Here is a 23,766-nt window from a genome sequence, read left to right on the forward strand (position 1 = left end):
TGTTGCATGTCACAAGGAGTAGGGATTGTAGCCTAACTGCCTGCAGCATGAGGATGTTATCAGCCTCTACAAGTAAAACTCAAATCTTAAGGTGTGCCGCAGTGCATGTCTGTTGCGGTGGAAAAGTTGTTAGTGGGCAACTTCTGAGAAACCTGTTGCACCTTACTTGTATAAGGCTTACTCAGGCAAGCAGGGCTCTGTGCAGGTGAACCCATTTTTCCCTAGCTGTTTGTGGGATATCCATCTCTTTCCAACGCTCACAGTGGTTCTGGTGGGGTGTTGTGCAGTATTAACACCCAAATCCCAAAGAGACCTAATGTAGCCAGTCCACCTGAGATGTCTGTTAGCAACAGTAACAGACCACATACTGTGGTGAATAATGTTTTCATCATCATTAAATGTGTAGAAGGTATATTTGAGAAACTGTCACTGCTCTACATGAATGAAGTATTATAGGGGCTTGCAGGGTAAGTGAAATGTATCAGTCGAGACAATGAAGGCTACACAAGTGCAAAAGCTATTAAATGACAAATTAGTTGGAGAGTATGCCTTCAACAGTGAGCTGCAGACTGTGCTAAATTGTTGCAAGAGAGTTGTAACCTGTCAGGACGTCATGAATAATGATAATTAAGGACTGAAACAAGAATGGGAAAGCAAAGGTGTCATCAAAATCAGGAATTTTATGAAAAGAGTTTATGATGAGTTTGAGAAGACACCATGTTTTGTTCAGACATTTCACATATTGATTTTACCTGAGCACACTGCAGCAGGCTTTATCTGCTATAATTCTGTTTGACAAACCATATGCCCTACTTTGTGTGTCAACACTTTGGTCACACAGCCATGATATGTAAAGGTCAGGCAATGTGCAGATGATGTGGTTCAGCTCCCATTGAACCAATAACTTGGTGCATTTCTCCAGCCATGTATGTCAGTTGTTCCCAGAGTCACCCAGTGAGAATTGGTCGATGACTTGCACTCAAGTGATCACTTTATAACCTGTTTTCATCTGCCAGACAGAGCCGTGCCTGGATACAGACTACTGTGGAAGGTGTGCTCAGTAAGGCAAACTGGATGCTGTGTTTGAACACAGTGACAGCATTCCGGAATGGGTGGATCGTATTACCAAATTTACCACAACACTGCTGGAACATCCATTCTATAGTCCTCATGCCAGCCAAAAAACCTGTGTGGCCCTTGGTGGAGTGATGAATGCCACGCTGGAAATGGGACCAGGCAGTTGGCTCTGCATAGGTTCGAGTGCCAGCTGTCTGCAGAGAACCATGCAGTTTTTTGGATAGTGAGTGCAAAATGTCACAAAATTATTCAAGAGAACAAGAAATCGTGGTAATATTTCCTGAACACCATAAATCATTCCGCAAAATGTACAATTGTCTGAGAAGAGACAATCAGTAGGATTTCTGGAAGAGGTGGGTGGTGCCCAGTGGCTATTGTAATGCTGAATGAGAGAGATCAGACCAACCCATGAGATGTTGGCCAGACAATGGTGGAATATTTCGCCAGTGTTACTGCCACTACTCGCCAGGATCCACTTTTCCACACTGTAGAGTGGCTGCCGAGAGAGACAGTTCGGAGTTCAGCTCCACCTGTAATGAAAACTACAACTGCCTCTTCTCCATGTGGGAGCTGTAGTCTGCATTATCCGTGGCTAGAGATTCATCAACAGATCACAATAGGTCCGACTGTTCCGTATTATGGCACCTCAATGGCCGAAGTAAATAAGTCCTTCTTGCCTTTTTTAACTTCATTTGGGTATCAGTGCACTATCCCGACTTACGGATAGGAACAGTTCTAATTCTAGTTTTAAAACCTGGTAAGGACTGTATGTGCCTGAATAGTTATCCTAGTGTTGTCTTCACTAGCTGCATGGGGAACCTTGGAGCAGATGGTCAACTGTTGCCGTGTCTGGATCTTAGGATTGAGGCAGCTCCTTGATTGCTTTCATTGTTGGTTCAGGAGGTACCTATACTGCCTATTGCACTACCTAGGTCACAATATCCTTGGGTTAGCTTCACAAATGTGACTTTCTAGGACATCTTCCCATCTTTATTTAGTCCTTTCCCTTGCTACACTATTTTAAATATCAAGTTGATGATGTCCTCACTCACGTCTTAGAACAAGAGAATGGTGTTCCTCAAGGTATTTTTTTAAGTGTGACTGTCTTTGCCATAGCTATTAACGATATAATGTAGATACTTAAAAGTACTACCCAGTGTTCTTTGTTTGTAGACGACTTCTGTCTTTCATTCCTCCTCCTGCCTAACAACAGTAACTCATCAGGTGCTGCTGACTATCAGAAGTTTGGAGGAATGGGCAGAGAAGAGGGCTTTAATTTCTCAGTCAATAAGACTGTGTGTGTGTGTGTGTGTCCTTTTTAATGGTTCAGATTCAGTTTTCAGTTTTCCTGAGTTGAAGATAGGAACACTGTTCTCAGTTTTAAAGAAACACTGGGGTTTAAGGAACCCATATTTAATTTTAAGCTCATCTGGTTACCACTCCTTAGGGACTTGACAGCTTGGTCACTAAAAGCACTAAATATTTTTAAATGTATTAGTCATAGCTCATGGGTAGCAGACCACACTTCACTTTTGCAAGTTTACAGAGCCTTCATTTGATTTTGGCTTGTTTCTGAGTGCGTGGTGTACGGGTCTGCAGGACCTTTCTATTTAAAAATGTTGGACGTGATGTACCATAATGGAAGTTGGCTGACCACTGGTGCATTTAGAACCAGCCCTGTTCGAAGTCTCTGGGTTGAAGCTGGTGAGCAACTTTGTAATATCAGGCGGCAACTCCTCATGCTTGTGTGACAGGCCTGTAAAACAAAATCCTCACCATAGACACTGGCATACTGCAGCATTGCTTGCCCAGCAATGGAAATGCTTTTCATAATCAACAGCTAACAATGAGATTTGCACAAAGAATACTCTTTTAGAGATGGATGTGGCTGATTTGAAAGTCTTACACTAAGGTTGGAGCAGAGTTCTACCATGGCTTCTAAAGAGGCCAGAGTTCTTTTAAAGTTGCCAAATACTAAGTAGGATTGCAGCCCAGATTTTAGCTCTGTCTTTTTGTTCATGACATTTTAGGTAGGTATTACAGTTTTATAGTAGTGTAAACTTATGGCTCAGAGCAGCACTACTTCTTTGACTGTTCAATAGTGTTCCCCCACCAAGTCTTCAGGATTTGCTTTCCCAGTGAATACACTGTATTTGCCACAGAGCCCTGTGCAGTCCTGAAAGCACTGGAGCAAGAATTTCCTTAATGCCCTACAAGTGTTGCAATGTATATACCCAGCAGGGAAAATGATACGAACAGTTCAGAATAATCTGCTCTTTCATCAGCAGCAGGGAAATCATGTATTATTTTACTGGACATCAGGGCATGTGGGAATCTGAGGAAACGAGCAAGCAGACCTAACAGTTGAGATCTGCAAGGAACATGATATGACACAATTTGTCAGTCCCCTGCTGGCTGTTATTTCACTGTTCAGTTGAGAGCTATGCAACTGTAGGAGAAGTGGCTGGCAGTGAGGGAGAGTAAACTACAGTCAGTGAAGCCTGACCAGCCTCTGTGGTGTCATACTTCCTCCCCCACAGTGTGTGATGAATGTGGTGTGCAAATCACTGTACATGACATTTAACTGATTACCTGTTATATTTTGATGAGAGAGTGGAAGCAAATTTAGGTGGGAATCTGCCCTTTATTTTAGTTGATGATGAGGCAAGTGTAATAAAGCTTTTAAACTTCTGTGTAGTGACTGGACTCCAACCTAAGCTTATAGACTGAAGGCTTTAGTGTGATGCAGAGTGGCTGGCTCATCCTTTTGATTCTAGTGATCACCCAGCCACAGCCATCTGATATGATATTTTACTTCTTTAAACTGGTTTTTTTTCCTTTTTTATTATAAATTTTAGGCCTGAAAAATACATGATTTTCGTTTTATCTATAGCAGTGCCCAGCCTAATGCCTTAGAGTTAATGGTAAATATATGTGAGCTACCCTTGTCTCTACTGAATTTCAGACTCTATAATATCACATTGTATAACAGGTGGAGTCTTTATTTCAAAACTACAAGGAGCAACAGAATAAGAGAATTTTGAAAAAGCAAGAAAACAGTAATAAACTGCCTAATGCTGCATGTGGGTATCCATTGACAGGCTTACATGAGGCTGTCCAAAATTTCTTTGATTTTCATCTGTCAGCCGATACAAAGTAAGTGTATTTAAGTTAATGCATTAATGTAGTGTTCATAACACTATTTAAAAATTTTGCTTCTCATGGTATGAATTTTGTGTGAACTCTGGTCTATTTGTAATGAGGTCCATATTGTTTCTGACAACTTTGTGTGTCTTCATGGTGGTCAAATTATCTTGCTTCATATTTCAGAAAATTGTGTGCAGAATGAAAATTGTGTACAAGTTTAATAGAGAAGCAGAAATATAGAATGAAGTAATGAGAATTAACTTCAAATGAAAATGATTTACGAGGGCAGTTCAATAAGTAATGCAACACTTTTTTTTCTGAAACAGGGGTTGTTTTATTCAGCATTGAAATACACCAGGTTATTCCCCAATCTTTTAGCTACTCAACACTATTTTTCAACGTAATCTCCATTCAATGCTACGGCCTTACGCCACCCTGAAATGAGGGCCTGTATGCCTGCACGGTACCATTCCACTGGTCGATGTCGGAGCCAACGTCGTACTGCATCAATAACTTCTTCGTCATCCGCGTAGTGCCTCCCACGGATTGCGTCCTTCACTGGGCCAAACATATGGAAATCCGACGGTGCGAGATCGGGGCTGTAGGGTGCATGAGGAAGAACAGTCCACTGAAGTTTTGTGAGCTCCTATCGGGTGCGAAGACTTGTGTGAGGTCTTGCGTTGTCATGAAGAAGGAGAAGTTCGTTCAGATTTTTGTGCCTACGAACAGGCTGAAGTCGTTTCTTCAATTTCTGAAGAGTAGCACAATACACTTCAGAGTTGATCGTTTGACCATGGGGAAGGACATCGAACAGAATAACCCCTTCAGCGTCCCAGAAGACTGTAACCATGACTTTACCGGCTGAGGGTATGGCTTTAAACTTTTTCTTGGTAGGGGAGTGGGTGTGGTGCCACTCCATTGATTGCCGTTTTGTTTCAGGTTCGAAGTGATGAACCCATGTTTCATCGCCTGTAACAATCTTTGACAAGAAATTGTCACCCTCAGCCACATGACGAGCAAGCAATTCCGCACAGATGGTTCTCCTTTGCTCTTTATGGTGTTCGGTTAGACAACGAGGGACCCAGCGGGAACAAACCTTTGAATATCCCAACTGGTGAACAATTGTGACAGCACTACCAACAGAGATGTCAAGTTGAGCACTGAGTTGTTTGATGGTGATCCGTCGATCATCTCGAACGAGTGTGTTCGCACGCTCCTCCATTGCAGGAGTCACAGCTGTGCACGGCCGGCCCGCACGCGGGAGATCAGACAGTCTTGCTTGACTTTGCGGCGATGATGACACATGCTTTGCCCAACGACTCACCGTGCTTTTGTCCACTGCCAGATCACCGTAGACATTCTGCAAGCGCCTATGGATATCTGAGATGCCCTGGTTTTCCGCCAAAAGAAACTCGATCACTGCCCGTTGTTTGCAACGCACATCCGTTACAGACGCCATTTTAACAGCTTTGTACAGCGCTGCCACCTGTCAGAAGTCAATGAAACTATACGAGACAAAGCGGGAATGTTTGAAAATATTCCACAAGAAATTTCCGGTTTTTTCAACCAAAATTGGCCGAGAAAAAAGAATGTGTTGCATTACTTATTGAACTGCCCTCGTAGAAGCTAATGAGCTCTCATCTAAACAAAGAAATGCACAGTATAGATGGTACTAGAGTATAATTAGTAAGATTAAAAATGGCAATAAAAAAAATAGTTGGAACTTTAGAGGTAAAGAATTATTTGGGATATAAGAGGACAGGGTGGGGGACTGGACCCACTGAAAGCAGAGAAGAGTGGGTTATCCAAACTTGGACTGGGATTATGGGGAGATGAGCGTAAAGAGTGAGGGAAATGGAATTTCATTTGTAGTTGAGGAAATCAGTGAGACGAGTTAAATGCGGATGCCATTTGTGGTTTAATTTGTGGCATACAAGAGACAACCCTTCAACTTCGATGCAGTATTACTTGAGCAATCATCTAAATGATCCTTAATTTAGAAGAAAGTACTTGATTGCTGTTGATTCTTGAATATAATATTGTAGTGGTCATGCTCATGTACACTGTTGAGTCACATTAATGTGACCACCTGTCAGAAGCCTGAATAACCACCTTTTGCGGTGTACACCGCTGCAAGAAATGCAGGAAGCAAATAAGTGATGTTCTGGAAGGTACTGTCAGGGATGTAGAGCCACGCTGAATACAGTGCTGTGGCCAGCTGCACTAGGTTTCTTGGTTGAGGATCCATGGTGTGGATAACCTGATCAAGGTGGTCCCACATATTCTTGATTGGGTTTAAATTTGGGGAATTTGGTGGCCAGAGGAGTAGGATAAACTCATCCTGGCATTCTTCGAACAACACACATGCATTGCGAGTCATTTAACATGTTGCATTGTCATGCAAGTAGATGTCATTGTGCCAATAAAAAAACAAACTGCATTTATGTGTGGACATGGTCCCTCAAGGATAGACGCTTACTTGTGTTGATCCATTGTGCCTTCCAGAATGGTGAGATTAACTAGGGAATGGCACGAAAAAATTCTCCATACCGTAACACTCCTCCCTCCAGCCTGGCCCTTTGCTTTCAGGCATTTCATGCCATACACGCCAGCAGCCATCTCTGTGATGGAGCATAAAATGTGATTCAACTGAAAAGACCAACTGTCGCCATTCACCGGACATCTAGCTGTGATATTAACATGCAAATTCCTGCCTTCGTCGCCAGTGAACAGCAGTCAGCATGGGCGCATGAACCAGGCACCTGCTTTGGAGATCCATACACAGCAGTGTTCGCTGAAGTGTTGTTGAGGAGACACTGTTAGTAGCCCCTTGGTTCATATAGGTGGTCAGTTGCTCAACAGTTGCATGTCTATTTGTCTGTACACATATCTGCAGCCATTGTTCACCCCTGTCATTTGTGGCCTGTTGTGCACCACAGTTGCTTTGCTGGTGGTTTTGGATAGGACAGTTTTGTCATGCATGGTTATTTTAACCACAGCGGCATGCAAACAGTTTACAAAGTTAGCTGTTTTGGAAATGCTTCCATCCTCAGCATGAAAGCCAATGATCATACACTTTTGGACGTCACATAAATCGCTCCGTTTCTGTATTACAACAATGACTGCATTGTTTTCAGTGTCCCCCTGGCACTCTATATACCCTCCACTGCTAGTACCGGCACCTGCCGCCTGTGAATGGTTGTTGTACATTGATGTCAAATGTAGGGGGCAATCTCATTATTGTGACCGGACTATGTACAAATGCTGAACAGTATTTTCACATAAACCAGTATGCAAGGAAGGGTGTTGTACTTTGGTATACATTTCCAGACTTTTGCTTTCAACCAGGCCTGTAATAGAATAAGATATTTTCTTATTCCATTGTTAAATGATGCAGTCTGTTTCTAAACAGTATTTTCACATAAACCACTATGCAAGGCAGGGTGTTGTACTTTGGTATACATTTCCAGGCGTTTGCCTTCAACCAGCCCTGTAATAGAATAAGATATTTTCTTATTCCATTGTTAAATGATGCAGTCCGTTTCTGAAATTACAAAAATTTGAAAATTAAGTCCTTGAAAATCTGCTCCAAAGTAAAAAACAGCCATGTTCCTAGGAACACTCATTCAATTGAAATTTAAGAGCATTGCAATTGGTAAAATCTTCTCAGTACTGTATTTATTTGTCTTGTCTTTTTTACATTATTACTCTACTATGCACCAATATTTACTGGTGTGTAGTAGAGTAATAATGTACTGATTATGTACTGATTATAATCAGTAAGTGAAAGAAAATTAAGCTGAAGTAGTATCAAAACCCATTTACAAGTTAAATATATTTTGAAATAGAAGCTATTAGAAATGAAGAAAAACATCCATTTTCTAGGCAAGGAAAATTGTTAAGCCATCAAAGAAACTGTTCATTTGCAAGTATCACATGTTCCATGGTAAAAGACCTCCTCCTGTTTCAGGGTACAAGACTGTGCATGACCGACCAAGTATGGCTTAAGTGTCCATATGTTATATAAATAATTCTAAAAATATGTAGGCTTTTACTCAGCATAAAATTCTGTACCTGGTGAATAAGCAATATATTCCATATAGCTTTAATATATGATACAGCACTTAAATGTGTAGAACACACAGTATTTACAAGTGCTGCGCAAAACACAACTTCATGTCTAGCAACAGCAAAAACATTAGAAAATCGCAGCAACTGCTTATGACAGTCCCTAGCATGCATTCCTTCATGTGATTCTAAAATCAGTCCCTAGTGTGAAGAACTGACCAAAAAAACATTGTATTTAATATTTAGAGAAATTTTTCCAACGGTGCCTAATTCCCAACTTATCATACACAAAAAATATGTGCAATAAGAAACATTGTTTATTCCTAGAGACATTATTCTCTAAGTACAACATTCTCCCCTAATTTGTGATTCACGTGTTTCTGCTGGTTATGTATTCAGTGCTGTGAGTTATACTGATAGACTGTATGGGGTAAGTAACGTTACAGTGAGTGATAGAAATGTGTTCCAAACAAAGGTGGAAGGAATGTGCATTCACACTAATGATTCAAAGGGACAGGGGCGACTTTCTGTGGATAAATCAATAGTTACAAAGAATTTGTGTACCTTTAAGGGTAAACAGAAATTTTTAATAATGTTTTAAGATGAGTGTGGGAAACTGTTGCTTTTATCTCATTGTTTGCTCTTAGACAAAGGGGATTGCTCAACAATAATTGCTAGTTGTGTTCCATGACAGTTGTCATTTCAGTACTATTGTGAGAGCATAACCTGATAAGAGATTTAGCATCAGAACTATTTCGTTTTCAGGGAAGGAGAGTCCATATTCTTAGAAGCTCTTGAGTAAGTTTTTTTGGGTAAGTGGTAGATGGTCCAAGGACTCCCAAGAGATCACAAAAGATCTAGTGGACAGAGGAGCCTTTGTCCACAGTCTGTATCAAGTGTCTGATGATGAAGCTAATAAATGATAATTGTCAGAAATGGCATCTGCTGTTTGCTTCTGCTACTTTTCCATCCTCTTGAAATAGAAAGAGAAAATTTTTACTTTAATACGATTGTAAGTGAATGTGTATCATATGTAGCCCAGCAGTTACATTAAACAAGGACCTACATGAAAAGTGATAGAACAGTGTTTCCAAGGTTTGAATTATTGTTAGTAACAGATGTGTAATGCCTGTAAATTAGGTGAGAAAGAAGAGGTAGGTCTGTGTGTGTGTGTGTGGGGGGGGGGGGGGGGGGCACATGGGTTTTGTAAAATAATCAGATAGTGGCTAAGTACATTTTAAGACCTATTGTACTCTATAAAAGTTATTATAAGTGCCATTACAGTTATAAGATGTTAAACACTAAATATAAGGTATTGTCAAAGTAGATGTTAGTTGTCAACTGATTTAATGATTTTATCTAGTAAATCTTAATGTCATATAATTTATTCCTAGAATTAGAGAAGATGAAAAGTGTCCCATATGTTTATTGGAGATGACAGATGGAGAGAGCCTTGTGGAATGTAACAGTGGCTGCCATAACAAGCTGCATCATCACTGCATGGCAGTTTGTAAGTTTCATTAGCTTATGCACTTACTATCAATGTTTAATGCAATAACAAAAATGTGTAACAGAAATTATAATAACACGTAGAACTTTACATGCATGTCAAGAGTGCAAACACGGAAAGTGTTAGAAACAAACAAAATTATGCACAATAATAGAAGATTGTAGATGAAGTGTAAGTAAAGACAACCACTCACATTGTTCAGGAACAGATGAGGATTACATAAGTGCACGAAGAAGAAGTTCAATACATTGTAGCTTACTTTTTATGAAATTGCATACTGCTTGAGAATAGACAAACAACGTGACACAAACTCACTCACTTTGCACTATAGACTAGGAGTGTTTGTCTAGTGCAGTGTGGGTTAGGTGACCTTGGGAGAGATGATGGCTACGGAGAAGGATGTCCAATAGGAGAGGAAGTTAGGATAATGAGGGCTGATGTAGCTCAAGCAGATGCATACAAAGATTTATTTTTGTGTAAAAAGTGAAAAGGGAGAAAAAGGAGAGGGGAGGGAGAGAATTTCCCAATGCACAAGAAAGCTGCCGTGAAAATTACGTGGTGCAGGGTACATTAATACAATTCATAATGAGGGGCAGATAGCTAGTATAGAGAGGAGAGAGGGGTTGAGAAATGGGGAGAAAACTGATACGAAAGTAGATGAAGAATAGGATGCTTGTTGAGATTGAGACAAAGAGGATTGCAGTATTGCAGAACCATAGAAAGTATTGGTAGGACCGTTCATGCTTGTGCAAGGCTGGCAAGAAGATCCATATGGCATGAGTTCTGAAGAAGACATTGAAGTTGACCCTGTTATGTTGAGCAGTGTGTTTTGCAGCTGACTAGCCAAACTTATCCTTAATTTTCATTGGTAAATAACCACTCACAAATATGGATGGCTGGTTGGTCACACCCACATAACAGTTGTCTGCTTTCACAGCAGGCCCTGCTTTTATAGAATACACGAGTTATAGGACTGAAGTACGATGAGCAGGGTGGGTACAGGGGGCAGATCTTGAACCTGAGGCTCCCAAATAGATGGCACCCAAGTGGCAAAGAATTAGAACTGGGACTGACATAATGACAAAGATAACTTTGTTTTGGATTAAGTTAGAAAAATTTTGGGTATGACATTCTTCATTTCATAACTCAGTGAAAGATAGACACATGGATGTGACCATAAACAAACTGTCCACTTTTGTGAATGTCCATTGCCAAACTGTTCCCAAGGGTATGCTTGACCACCTGGTTGTAGAACATTCTGTTCATCACAACATGGTCATCTTTAGCAATTTCTTCACAAACTGTGCCAGGTGGATCTGTAACTACAACTACTTTAGTGGACTTGAGTGATGAGTTTGTGTGGAATGTAGTGCCATATCTGTGGTGTTGTTGTTGTTGTTGGTGGTGGTGGTGGTGTTGCTGCTGCTGCTGCTGATGATGATGATGTTGCTGATGATGATACAGAAACGGCAAGGTGAATTCTGTGCTATCACATAACTTACTCCTATCTTAAACAGCACCAAAGTGGTTGCCAAGCTTTTTATCCAAATCTGCTGAACAGATTGAAAGCAATAGAGTTGCTTGTTCTCCCTTCATGGGACATGATTGAGAGATGTCATCATAGTGACAATGGTTACTGGAGTTAATAAAGCCATCAAGAAGGCTAGGAGAGTAGTTTTCCTAGAAAGAATAGATACGGAGTTGTTAGCCTCCCACTCAGATAACAGATAGACATAATTTAGTTCCAATATGACACACGTAGAGGAATTCTTCCAGGTTTTGAACTGGCTAGTTTCAGATTAAACACAACCTTAAGAGAGTGCATCAGCAGCACTGGCTACCAAGGCATGTTGGAAGACTGAAGCCCATCTTGTGTCACTGCCTTCTGAACTGCTTCTACTCTTGTCAAAACAGTCCCTTAAGATTGGAAACACCTCTTGATCACAGGAGGCAAGACCTGAATTGCATGAAGGTTATAGTACTCATTCAATGTTCTCTCGGGGGTATACGTTGTGTAACTCGTTCCTCTGACTAAATGTCTTCCAATAGTGTGTCCACCAATCAAATGGATGCAGTTTGACATTTTTGTTAAATACTGTCAAACAGGCTCTCTGATAAGTAATAAGCTCAATGAACCATATTATATAGGGAATTTTATGTGGATGAACCACTCCTCACTAATCAAAGATAAAAATTATTTATACTTTTTGTCACTGGTAATGATGGATGTGGTATTGAGCACACCATGCTCCCTTACAGTTAGTGTCAAGCAATTATATACGCTGCAGACCATTAAACCGTAACACCATGAAGGCAGCAGGCAACATATATGAAATTGGTGTGAAGTGTACATGTGCTTGGATATGCAAATGGTCAACATTTCAGCACAACTGTGAAGTAGGTAGGAGTAACGCCATCTACATTATGTACATAAGGAAAGGTTTCTCATTCAGAAATCACTTTTGGATGTTGTTTATTTTTTTATAAAATCTTATTATGCCTTATGCAAGAAGAAATGACTACCAGCATAGTGTCAGAATTGGGAAGTGGCATTTTTTTGGCCTATTGAAACTGCAGTTAGTGGTGGTCAGGATCTCACGACTATCACGCGAATATGGGTAAGTGGTTTCAGGAGGGCCATACTCAACACTGTGCAGGATCGTACAGCCACATCACATACCTTGAGTAAAAAAAAATGGGCTCTTTCGCAGTGAGACCAATATCCACACAGGCAATGTGACGACATTGTTGTAGCTTCTCTTGATGTGGCAGCATAGAGAATGCTGTGCCCAGTGACAACACTAGACACAGGAATGGCACCATGAGATTGTTACAAATTCTAGCTTTGCATACAATATCAAGATGGACATATCTGTGTATGAAGGCTCTGAGGAGAACAAATGCTGCCAGATTGCATTCATCAACATATGGGCCAAGCGTGTGGTGTGATGGTATGAGGTGCCTCTGGGTACACAACACAATCACCTTTATTTGGAAATTTGGTAATGCTGAGAGCAGCCAATACAGTTCTAAACATTTCTGATGTTTTAACATTGGTGGCTGTGCCCTATTGTTGATATCTCCGTGACTTTAGACAAGATAACGCAAAACTGCATGTCATACATGTTGTCCTGACACACCTTGATACAGAAGGCGTTCAACTGTTCTGGCCATGATGTTCGCAAGGTATTTATCTCAGTGGAAATATCTAGTCACGGGTTGATGATAGACTGGCTCGCCAACCACCATGATTGATGAATTCCTCCATAGAGTTGAAGTAGAATGGAATGACGTACCCATATGTCATCCAAGCTCAGTTTGACTTTATGCCTAGTTAGGTCAGTGCCATTGTTACTGGCAGAGATGCCAGCTTTGAGTAATAAATTTCACCTCCTGTATAGCCCCAAGTCACCTAAAAGTTTTAATTATATACTCTTCCTATTATTTTGTATATGCACAATATGCAAAATTTTTGTTGCATCCCTTGATGATGTTGCAGTTTTAATGGGTAGTTGTGTGTTTCCAAGTAATAACGCACTGTATTCCCATAAATGTCAACAAAAATATTGTGTCTATTGAAGTCGAAATTGAATCTAACTGTGAAGTTACCTGCACACACGTAACAGGCCTAGGTAAACTCAAGTTAATTATCGGATGTTTTTACTGGGTTTGTGGTTATGCTGTGACAGTTTCAGAATAATTTAAAGAAAGCTTACTGTCAGTAGTGCAGAAATACTGAGACCATGCAATATTAGTGTAGGTGACTTTAACCTACAGAGTATAGACTGAGGCATCTATGGATCCATTGCAGGTGTTAGGGACAGAGAGTTGTGTGAAATAGTTTTTACATTTTTTCTGAAAACTGTCTTGAGTATCTGTTTAGACAGCCCACACGCAGTGGAAATATTTTAGAACTTGTAACTACCAACAGGTCTAACCTTATCGACAGTGTCAGCATAGAGACAGGAGTCAGTGATCATGATGTCATCATAGTGACAATCCTTACCGGAGTTAATAAAGCCATCAAGAAGGCTAGGAGAGTATTTTTGCTAGAAAGAATAGATAAGGAGTTGTTGACCTCCCACTCAGACAACAAATGGACATCATTTAGTTCCAATATGACACACGTAGAGGAATTATGTGCAGATTTTAAATTGGTTGTAAATTGTGGTGTAGAGACATATGTTCTGAGTAAATGGACTAAGGATGAGAAAGACCCATCATGATTTAATAACAAAATTTGGAAAATGCTGAATAAGCAGAGACCGTTGCCTTGTGGTTAAAAAAAAAAAAATAAATAAATAAAATAAAATAAAATAAAATGCGCAAATGTCAACAGGCATCGGTTGTTAGAAATTTGTGTGTCTGTAAAACAATCAATGCGTGAAGCCTAAAACAACTTCAACCATTGTACATTAGCAAAAGATCTTGCTGAGAACCTGCTGAGAAAACACTGGTCCTGTGTAAAATTTCTAAGTGGGTCGAAGGCTTCTATCCACTCCCTCACTGACCAGTCTGGTGCACCAATAGAAGATAGCAAAAGGAAAGCTGAAGTTTTAAATATCACGTTTAAGAAATCATTCATGCAGGAGGATCATATAAACATACTGTCATTTGCTGTTCATACAGACTCCCATATGGAGAACATAGTAATAGATCCCCAGTGTAGAGAAGCAACGAAAGAGTTGAAAACAAATAAGTTGTCAGGTCCAGATGGAATCCCAGTTTGATTTTACAGAGAGTACTCTGTGGCATTGGCGCCTTACTTAGTATGCATTTACCAGAACTCTCTCGCGCAGCACAAAGTCTCGAGTGACTAGAAAAAAGTGCAGGTGACTTCTGCATGTAAGAAAGGTAAAAGAATGGATCCACATAATTACAGAGCAATATTCTTAACATTGGTTTGCTGCAGAATTCTTCTGAGTTTGAATATGATAAATTTCCATGGGACAGAAAACCTTCTGTCCACAAGTCAGCATAGATTTAGAAAGCATCACTCACGCAAAACTCAGCATGCCCTTTTTTCACATGATATCCTGTGAACCATAGATGAAGGCCAAGAGGCAGATTCTATATAAATTTCTGGAAAGTGTTTGACATGGTGCTCACGCGCAGACTGGTTTCCAGACATGTGAGTGACTTGAAGGCTTCTCAAGTAATAGAACACAGTACATTGTACTCGACGGTGAGTGCTCATCAGACACGAGAGTATAGTCAGGAATAATTTTTCCACATCACTAACAGCATAGCATAATTTTGTAAATATCTGTTTTTCACCAGTTTTGTAGTATAGGGTTTTTTGATAAGTCAGTGCTTAATGATTCATTTTTTTCTCTTTTTATTTCCTTTGGATTGAAGTTTGTTAGTTATAATACATAACTACCTTGACAAAGCACTGCTCCCTGTCAGTGTCAGTCACCTGCTGATGATAGGGAAGTCTTTTTTGTTGTATACGTGTATTTGTCTATACCTGTGTATAGCTTTTGGGTTATCCTTCGGTAATACTGTTACTCAGAACATATATACGTGGAATACTGCCAGAATATGAAAATCAAAGAAATGTGTTTGCATAGCATTCTTAGCTTAATGTTTGATACCATTCTTTATACTTTCTTGTACAACACAAAATGAGTAAAACATCAGTTTGGTATGTACCAAACCACACCACCATTTGAAAAGCTAGGAGACCAATACACTATCCGATCAAAAGTATATGGACACCCCAATGAATTGTGGAATAGACCACCAGATGTTATGACAGGCTGGGTTCACCATTATAAAAGGAGGCAGGCAGTATTTTGTTGTCAGTAGAGAAGTAGTAACAGCAGAATAGGCTGCTCGGGAGAGCTCAGTGACTTTGAATATGGACTAGTCATTGATTGTCATCTGAGTAACAAATTCATCAGGGACATTTAAACCTTTCTAAAGCTGCCCAAGTTGACTGTTGGTGATGTGGTTGTGATATGGGTAGGCGAAGGATCAACCTCAGCTGAACTGAGACCAGGTAGATCTGATGTACTGACAAATAGGGAACATCTAGCATTACAAAGGGTACTTGTAAAGAATCACATTAAATCAATGGTAGGAATGGTAGGAAGTGCTTCTGGCAATGCAGCTACCACAATGACTGCACATAGGAAGGTAAAAAGAATGGGGTACAATCGTTGACCAGCTCGTTATAAACTCTCTTAACATTCCTTTAGTGTAGTTAATTCTAAATGATGCTTGAAGTAGTGTAAAGGCAATGCCACTTGACATTAGATGACGGGAAATGATTGATTTACGGTGAATAACACATTCACACCAGTGCTAAGAATTCTGTTTCTTCCTGTGGGGCAGTGTGAATTTTGTTGCTTTCCAGCATTAGACTTTACTGATTCTGACCATGGGTTGGTGGTCATACTATTTTAATATAGTGGCCTTTTATTAAGGAAGTGGTGCAAGTCTATTCTTTTAAAGCAATAAGAGATTACATAAAATAATTTTACACTAAATAAATTACAAATTGTGTGATATCACATTTGTTCAGAATGCTCTCTCGTTGAAGGGTCACTTGGCTAATAGGTAATACATAATACATCATACTTCAGTGTATTACTGGTACCATAACTGGTACAGTTGAGCATGAGCCACTGGTGGTACACGCCAGCTTGAGCGTGTCACTCAATCACACTACACCTTGTGGCAATCCAATGGAAGGCGAATATGTGGAGAATGTTAACTGCCATCATGTGTAGTGCCAACAGTGAAGTACGAAGGTGGTGATGTTACAGTATAAGGTTGTTTTTTGTGGTTGGGCATTGTCCCTTATTGGACTTAAGAAAATGCTAAATGTGGAAGGATATGGACACATTTTACAGCATTGTAATCTGTGTACAGCAGAGGAACAGTTCGGAGATTGTGATTGATTGTATCATCATGGCAATGCACCGTGTCATAAGGCAGCATCTGTGAGGCATTGTTTTGTGGACATCATCATTTCTGAAATGGAGTGGTGTGCCCTGCCCAGAGTACTGAACTGAACCCGATGGAATACGATTGGAATGAATTAGAATGCCAGCATCTCTCTGGGCACCTGCATCTGGCAGCAGTACATTCTCCGATTTCAGATTTTGAGAAATAATGGGCTGTCATTCCTCTACAGACATTCAGGCATCCAATTGATGAGTGTGTCCCCAGCAGAGCTCAAGTCATCATAAAGGCAAAGGGTGACTACACCCCTTATTAATGTCCACTAATGGGTGCCCAGGTATTTTTGATCGGACAAAGTATATACACTATTCTTAGTTAATCATGATAAAAATGTGGTCTTATTCAGCTTAACTCTCACACACTGAATATTAAGTTACTAGACAGCTGTGGTCTTCAGTATGTAGTCTATCCTGTGATCCTGCGTAAGTCTCTTCATCTCCTCATAACTACTGCAACCTACATCCATTCAAACTTGCTTACTGTAGTTAAGCCTTTGCCACCCTCCACACACATGCTTCCCTCCATTACCATATTGACAATTTCGTGATGCTTCAGGATATGTCCTATCAACTGATCCCTTCTGTCCTCCTCAATTTAATCCAGTGCCTTATTATTAAGTTGTCCAATCTACCCATCTAATCTTCAATATTCCTGTGTTGCACGACATTTCAAAAACTTCTATTCTCTTCTTTTATGGACTGTTTATCATTTACATTTCACTCATATACAATGCCAAAGTACAGAACCACTTTTCTTGCTGATCGAACAGTCCACGGGTGTTCTGCTGGTTCATATTGTCCAATGGGCACTGTGAACCAGCAATGCACCTGTGGACAGTTCATTCAAAAACTAAGCTGGGAGAAACTGAAGGCTCATTTTTCTTGCTGTTAATCTGATGTAATTACATTTTACTGTAGACACACGAGTCTCATCTTTAACCGTGATAAAGATGGGGTGTTACTCCAATGTTGGAGAGCCTCAGTAGTACTGACGATTTAAGAAGGGGAAATTGGGCTGCAGGTGTGAATTGATGTGTGTGTTTGGGAGAGCATAAGACTAGGGTAGTACATGCAACAGTGGTAGCCACACTGCTACAGTGGTGTAGTGGTTAGTACATCTGCCTAATAAGCAGTAGACTGGGTTCAAGTATTGGCTGTGGTACAAATTGCTTCAGCTTCTATCCTTATCAAAGATAAAATTAAGACTCTTATGTCACATGTAATATGTAATTCCATCAGTTCAATAGATCATTCTCACCTGAGGTACAGGCAGGATTTCCCCATTATATAAAAATCTGGAGTGTGATTCCAATGTTAAAGAGAGCCTTGGCAGTACTGGCGATTGGAGAAGGGGAAAATGAGCTGAAGGTGTGAACTAAAGTTTATGTTAGGGAGGGCATTGGACTAGGGTAGCCCCTGCAGCTGTGGTAGCCACAATGCTACGGTGATAATGCGGTGGTTAGCACATCTGCCAAGTAAACAGGCGACCTAGGTTTAAGTCCCAGCTGTGACACAAATTTTAATTAATTGCTTCAGTTTCTATATGTATCTTGCTATTTCCAATATGCATTTTATATCCTATGCACTTCAGCCATTATTAGCTACTTTGCTTTCGTGATAGTGAAACTTGTCAATTGCTTTTAGTGCCTCATTTTCAGTTGTGATTCCCTCAGTTATGTTGCACTCTCCTCAATTTACTTTTCTTGATGTTCATTTTACAACCTTATAGCAAGACTATCTATTTTGTACAACGGATCTTCCAAGCCCTTGGGTGTCTCTGACAGAACTACAGTACTATCAACAAACCTCAAAGTTTCACTTCCTTCTACCTGAACCTTAATTCTCTTTCTAAAGTTCTCCTTGGTATCCATCACAGCTTGCTCAATGTACAAATTGAATGGCATTGAAGAGAGGCTACAACCCTGTCTTAACCCCCTTCTCATCTATTGCTTGCCTTTCATTCCCTTGTCTGTTACAACTGCCATATGGTTTCTGTATAAGTTGTTGATAACCTTTAGATCCCTGCTACCTTCAGAATTTGAAAGTGTGTGTTCCACTCAACTTTGTCAAAAGTGTTCTCTCTCTCTCTCTCTCTCTCTCTCTCTCTATATATATATATATGTCTGCTTGTGTCTGTATGTGTGGATGGATATGTGCGTGTGTGCGAGTGTATACCTGTCCTTTTTTCCCCCTAAGGTAAGTCTTTCCGCTCCCGGGATTGGAATGACTCCTTACCCTCTCCTTTAAAACCACTTCCTTTCGTCTTCCCCTCTCCTTCCCTCTTTCCTGATGAGGCAACAGTTTGTTGCGAAAGCTTGAATTTTGTGTGTATGTTTGTGTTTGTTTGTGTGTCTGTCGACCTGCCAGCACTTTCATTTGGTAAGTCACATCATCTTTGTTTTTAGATATATATTTCCTACGTGGAATGTTTCCCTCTATTATAACTATATATATATATATATATATATATATATATATATATATATATATATATATATATATATATAAAAAGAAAGATGATGAAACTTACCAAACAAAAGCGCTGGCAGGTCGATAGACACACAAACAAACACAAACATACACACAAAATTCTAGCTTTCGTAACCAATGGTTGCCTCGTCAGGAAAGAGGGAAGGAGAAGGAAAGACAAAAGGATATGGGTTTTAAGGGAGAGGGTAAGGAGTCATTCCAATCCCGGGAGCGGAAAGACTTACCTTAGGGGGAAAAAAGGACAGGTATACACTCGCACACACACACATATCCATCCACACATACACAGACACAAGCAGGTCTGCTTGTGTCTGTGAATGTGTGGATGGATATGTGTGTGTGTGCGAGTGTATACCTGTCCTTTTTTCCCCCTAAGGTAAGTCTTTCTGCTCCCGGGATTGGAATGACTCCTTACCCTCTCCCTTAAAACCCATATCCTTTTGTCTTTCCTTCTCCTTCCCTCTTTCCTGACAAGGCAACCATTGGTTGCGAAAGCTAGAATTTTGTGTGTATGTTTGTGTTTGTTTGTGTGTCTATCGACCTGCCAGCGCTTTTGTTTGGTAAGTTTCATCATCTTTCTTTTTAGATATATTTTTCCCACGTGGAATGTTTCCCTCTATATATATATATATATATATATATATATATATATATATATATATATATATATATATATATATATATATATATATATATATATATATATATATATATATGTTTACATTTCTTCAGTTTATCTTCTAATATTAGTCATAAGATCTGCATTGCACAGTATGTGCATATATTCCTCCTGGATCTAAACTGACCTCCCCCCCCCCCCCCCTCCCCCTCCAAGTATTGACTTCAGTCTTTCCATTCTTCTGTAAATAATTCATGTCAGCAATTTTCAACCATGACTTATTAAACTTACAGTTCTCTAATACTCTCACCTGTCATTACCTGCCATCTTTGGAATTGGAATTATTACATTCTTCTTGAAACATTAGCGTATTTCCCCTCTATTGTATATCTTTTATAACAGGTGAAATAGTTTTGTCATGGTACGCTCTCCCAAAGATCTCAGTAATTCTGAGGAAATGTCATCTACTTCTGGCACGCAGATGACGGTGTTCCCTTTGGCCTGCTTCACTTATTGTGTTTTCATATTTTCTCCTTTTGTCCATCACATTGAATATATAATATGCTAAATAAAGATTTCTACTGTGCCTTGCCTTTTTGCCTATTTGATCCTCTGCTGCCTTCACTATTGCACCTCTCAGAACTACCGTTTATCTTCTGTTGTGTTCCTTTCCCCTGCCTCAGTCAATCATTGCATATCACTCCTTTTCAAATTCTCAACAACCAGTTGTTCTTTCCATGTATGTAGATCACACCTCCTTAATTTCCTTTCTTTATCCTGTCCACAACCAATAAGTTATGGTCTGAATCCACATCTGCATCTGGAAATGTTGTGCAGTTTAAAATCTGGGTTCAAAATCTAACTTACCATTATGTAAACTACCTGGAAACCTTTTGCTGTCTCCAGGTCTCTTCCATATATACAACCTTATTTTATGTTTCTGAAACCAAGTGTTAGCAATGGTTAAATTGTGCTCTGTGCAAAAGTCTGTCGGGGTGCTTCCCCTTTCACTCCTTTACTTCAGTAAATGCTCCCACAGTATTTTTCCTCATCTTCTTCATTTTCATGTTGTAAAATTCCCAACACCATTAAGTTTTTGTCTTCCTTTAGAATATGAATAATTTCTTTTGTCTTACCAGACATATTCCAAGTTGTGGTTTTCTGGACAGACTGTCATTTTGTAAAAAGAAATTTACTGTATAGTCAGTAGAAAGAAAAAAAAATTCTTTTACTGTATAACTGTTATGTCTTTCGTGAATACTTCTTCAATCAGAAGTTTGTTGTCTACTTTGTGTCCCAAATTCAGATAAAATTTCAAACTTTTTATATTCCTCATTTACTTTATAACTTATGCTAATAATGCAGATGGGGAGCTCCTTTTAAAGCCACAAATTTACTTCTGAGTACATATAGATCTACATCTATATCTGTACTCTGCAAACCACTGTGAAATGCAAGGAAGAGGGTATGTTCTATAGTGTCAGTTATTAGGGTTTCTTCCTGTTCCATTCACTTACAGAGTTCAGGAAGAATGATTGATTGAATGTCTCTGCACGTGCTGTAATTATTGTAATCTTTACCTCATGATTTCTATGTAAGTGATATGTAAGGAGTTGTAGTATATTCTTAGAGTCATCATTTAAAGCAGGTTCTTGAAATTTTGTTTGTAGACTTTCTCAGGATAGTCTACCTTAAAGAGTCTGACAGCTCAGTTTCTTCATTATCTCTGTGCCACTCTCTCACAGGTCAAATAAAGCTGTGACAATTTGTGCTTCCCTCCTCTGCATATGTTCAGTATCCCCTGTTAGTCTTGTTTAGTGCAGATCCCACGCATCTGAGCAGTATTCTAGAATGGGTCACACAAGTGATTTGTAGACTAATCGCACTTCCCCAGTATTCTACCAATAACCCAAAGTCTACCATCTGTTTTACCCACAGCTGAGCTTATGTGATCATTCCTTTTCATATTACTACGTGTTACACCCAACTATTTGTACGAGTTGGCCAATTGTAACTGGTTACTATGTTTTTTTTGTTTTGTTTTTTTTTTTTTCTCCATTTTGTGAAGTGCACAGTTTTGCATTTATGAACACTTAAAGCAAGTTGCCAATCTTTGCACAACTTTGAAATCTTATCAAGATCAGATTGAACATTTATGCAACTTCTTTCAGACAGTACTTCATTGTAGATAACTGCATCATCTGCGAAAAATTATGAGGTTGCTATTAATATTGTCTGCAAGGTCATTTAATATACAACATGAACAGCAAGGGTCCCAGCAAACTTCCCTGGGACACACCCGCACTTTCTTATAAGTTTGTCATCATATTGTCAAAGGGATGGTGTACTGTTGCCTCATGTGACTAAAGATAATGAGTCTTATGAAGAATCGAATGAAACAAATGGTTCCAGAGACCTTTTGAAGTCTGAAACATCTATGGTGTATATATGCAGGCTGAAGAGACGAATGAAAGTTTGTACCAAGGCTGGGATTCGAAACCGTGTCACCTGCTCACTAGGCAGACGCGCTAACCACTGTGCCACCCTGGCACAATGCCTTTGCACAGCCTTGTATAAATAAGCCTAATTAGTGTAATTTTTTTTTTGTAATTCCGTAGTATTTTGATTTTTCCTTGAATGTGCTGAAATTTGATTTGGAACTTTTACTTATACCAAAAATTGTTTCAAGGCTGTGGTGATAGTATTTGCCAGATACTACACAATGAATAAGTGCAAAAATTGTGTAGCCTGCAACATTTCAAACCGAAATGTGTTACTCGTATTGTTTCACTGTAAAGAAATTCATATTGGATCATTTCTTTAAGAGGATATCAAGCTGTGTAAATAAAGAATGTAAACAAACATTTAATTTAAAAAATAATTTTATTTAATAAGAGAACAGTGTTCTAGAGTTACATTATAAAACATAATTTATTGTTTTTCATTCTCCATGCTTAATCACCATTGCTTCTGCACACTCTGAGGATCCAAAACAGGTGAACATGCCAAAGCAGCTGTTGTAGCTATATAAATAGTATGTTTGGTCTCTATTTCCTTATGAATGCTAATTTTTGTGTTATTCTTTTTCGCAGGGGCTGCTGAATGTGTCCAGCAAAGTGAAGCAGTACTTTGTCCACTGTGTCGTCATCCTTGGATGGAGAAATCTGTTCCCAATTTACAGGAAAATGTACTGTTATCTTCTGATCATAATTCCAAAAGGCCCAAAATGTCAAAAAATAAGGCTGTTAGAACATCATCGATGAACACAAAATTATCTGACACATCGAGTCCTATCCCGCTTCAGCATATGAGTATGGCAGCAGATTGGATTAAGGTGGGTTATTCCTTTAATGTGATGTTCTTACCCTGAAGAATATAAAGTAGTTAACGGAGCAGAAAATATTGTCAGCAATTTGTTGGGAGAATCTTAAGAAAATGTAAATCATCTACAAAAATTGTTGCGCAGAAAACTCTTTTTCGTTTGATTCTTGATAACTGTTTATTAGTTTGGGTTGTTACAAAGTTGCTTTAGTAGAGGAGGTAAACCAGCCTGAAGAAGAGCTGCATGTTTTGTCACAGTTTCAATTATTGAGTATGACAGCTCCACAGAGATGCTCATCCAGTTCTTCTTTCAAGTACTGCAAAAGAGGTTTCATATATCATGAAGAGGATTAGTGTTAACATTCTAAGAACCCAAGTGCCAAGGAAAGGCAAGGAAGATATTATATATGACTGTGGTCATAAAATCAGAGAAATTCTAGCTCATATTGAGGCTTATGGACAGTTGATCTTCCCATGCAGAACGTAAAGTGGAAAGCAATTGAGTTACCTTAAGTACGTCCTGGCACACTTCTGGAGGTTCCTTAAGGGATATTGTTGTAGAT

At 39.4% G+C, this 23,766-nt stretch overlaps 1 protein-coding gene across 1 annotated transcript in view; it reads left to right on the forward strand.

Moving 5' to 3' along the window:
- The window catches only part of LOC126470880 (mitogen-activated protein kinase kinase kinase 1-like), a 177,329-nt gene that overhangs the window by 104,952 nt on the left and 48,611 nt on the right, over positions 1-23,766 (forward strand). Inside the window, exons 12-14 of the mRNA XM_050098902.1 lie at positions 4,070-4,233; positions 9,687-9,802; positions 22,975-23,216. Of these exons, the coding sequence (XP_049954859.1) occupies positions 4,070-4,233; positions 9,687-9,802; positions 22,975-23,216 (522 nt within the window). The remainder of the gene's footprint in view (positions 1-4,069; positions 4,234-9,686; positions 9,803-22,974; positions 23,217-23,766) is intronic.

The sequence above is a fragment of the Schistocerca serialis genome, chromosome 3 (genome assembly GCF_023864345.2).
Source record: "Schistocerca serialis cubense isolate TAMUIC-IGC-003099 chromosome 3, iqSchSeri2.2, whole genome shotgun sequence".
In the NCBI taxonomy this organism is placed as follows: Eukaryota; Metazoa; Arthropoda; class Insecta; order Orthoptera; family Acrididae; genus Schistocerca; species Schistocerca serialis.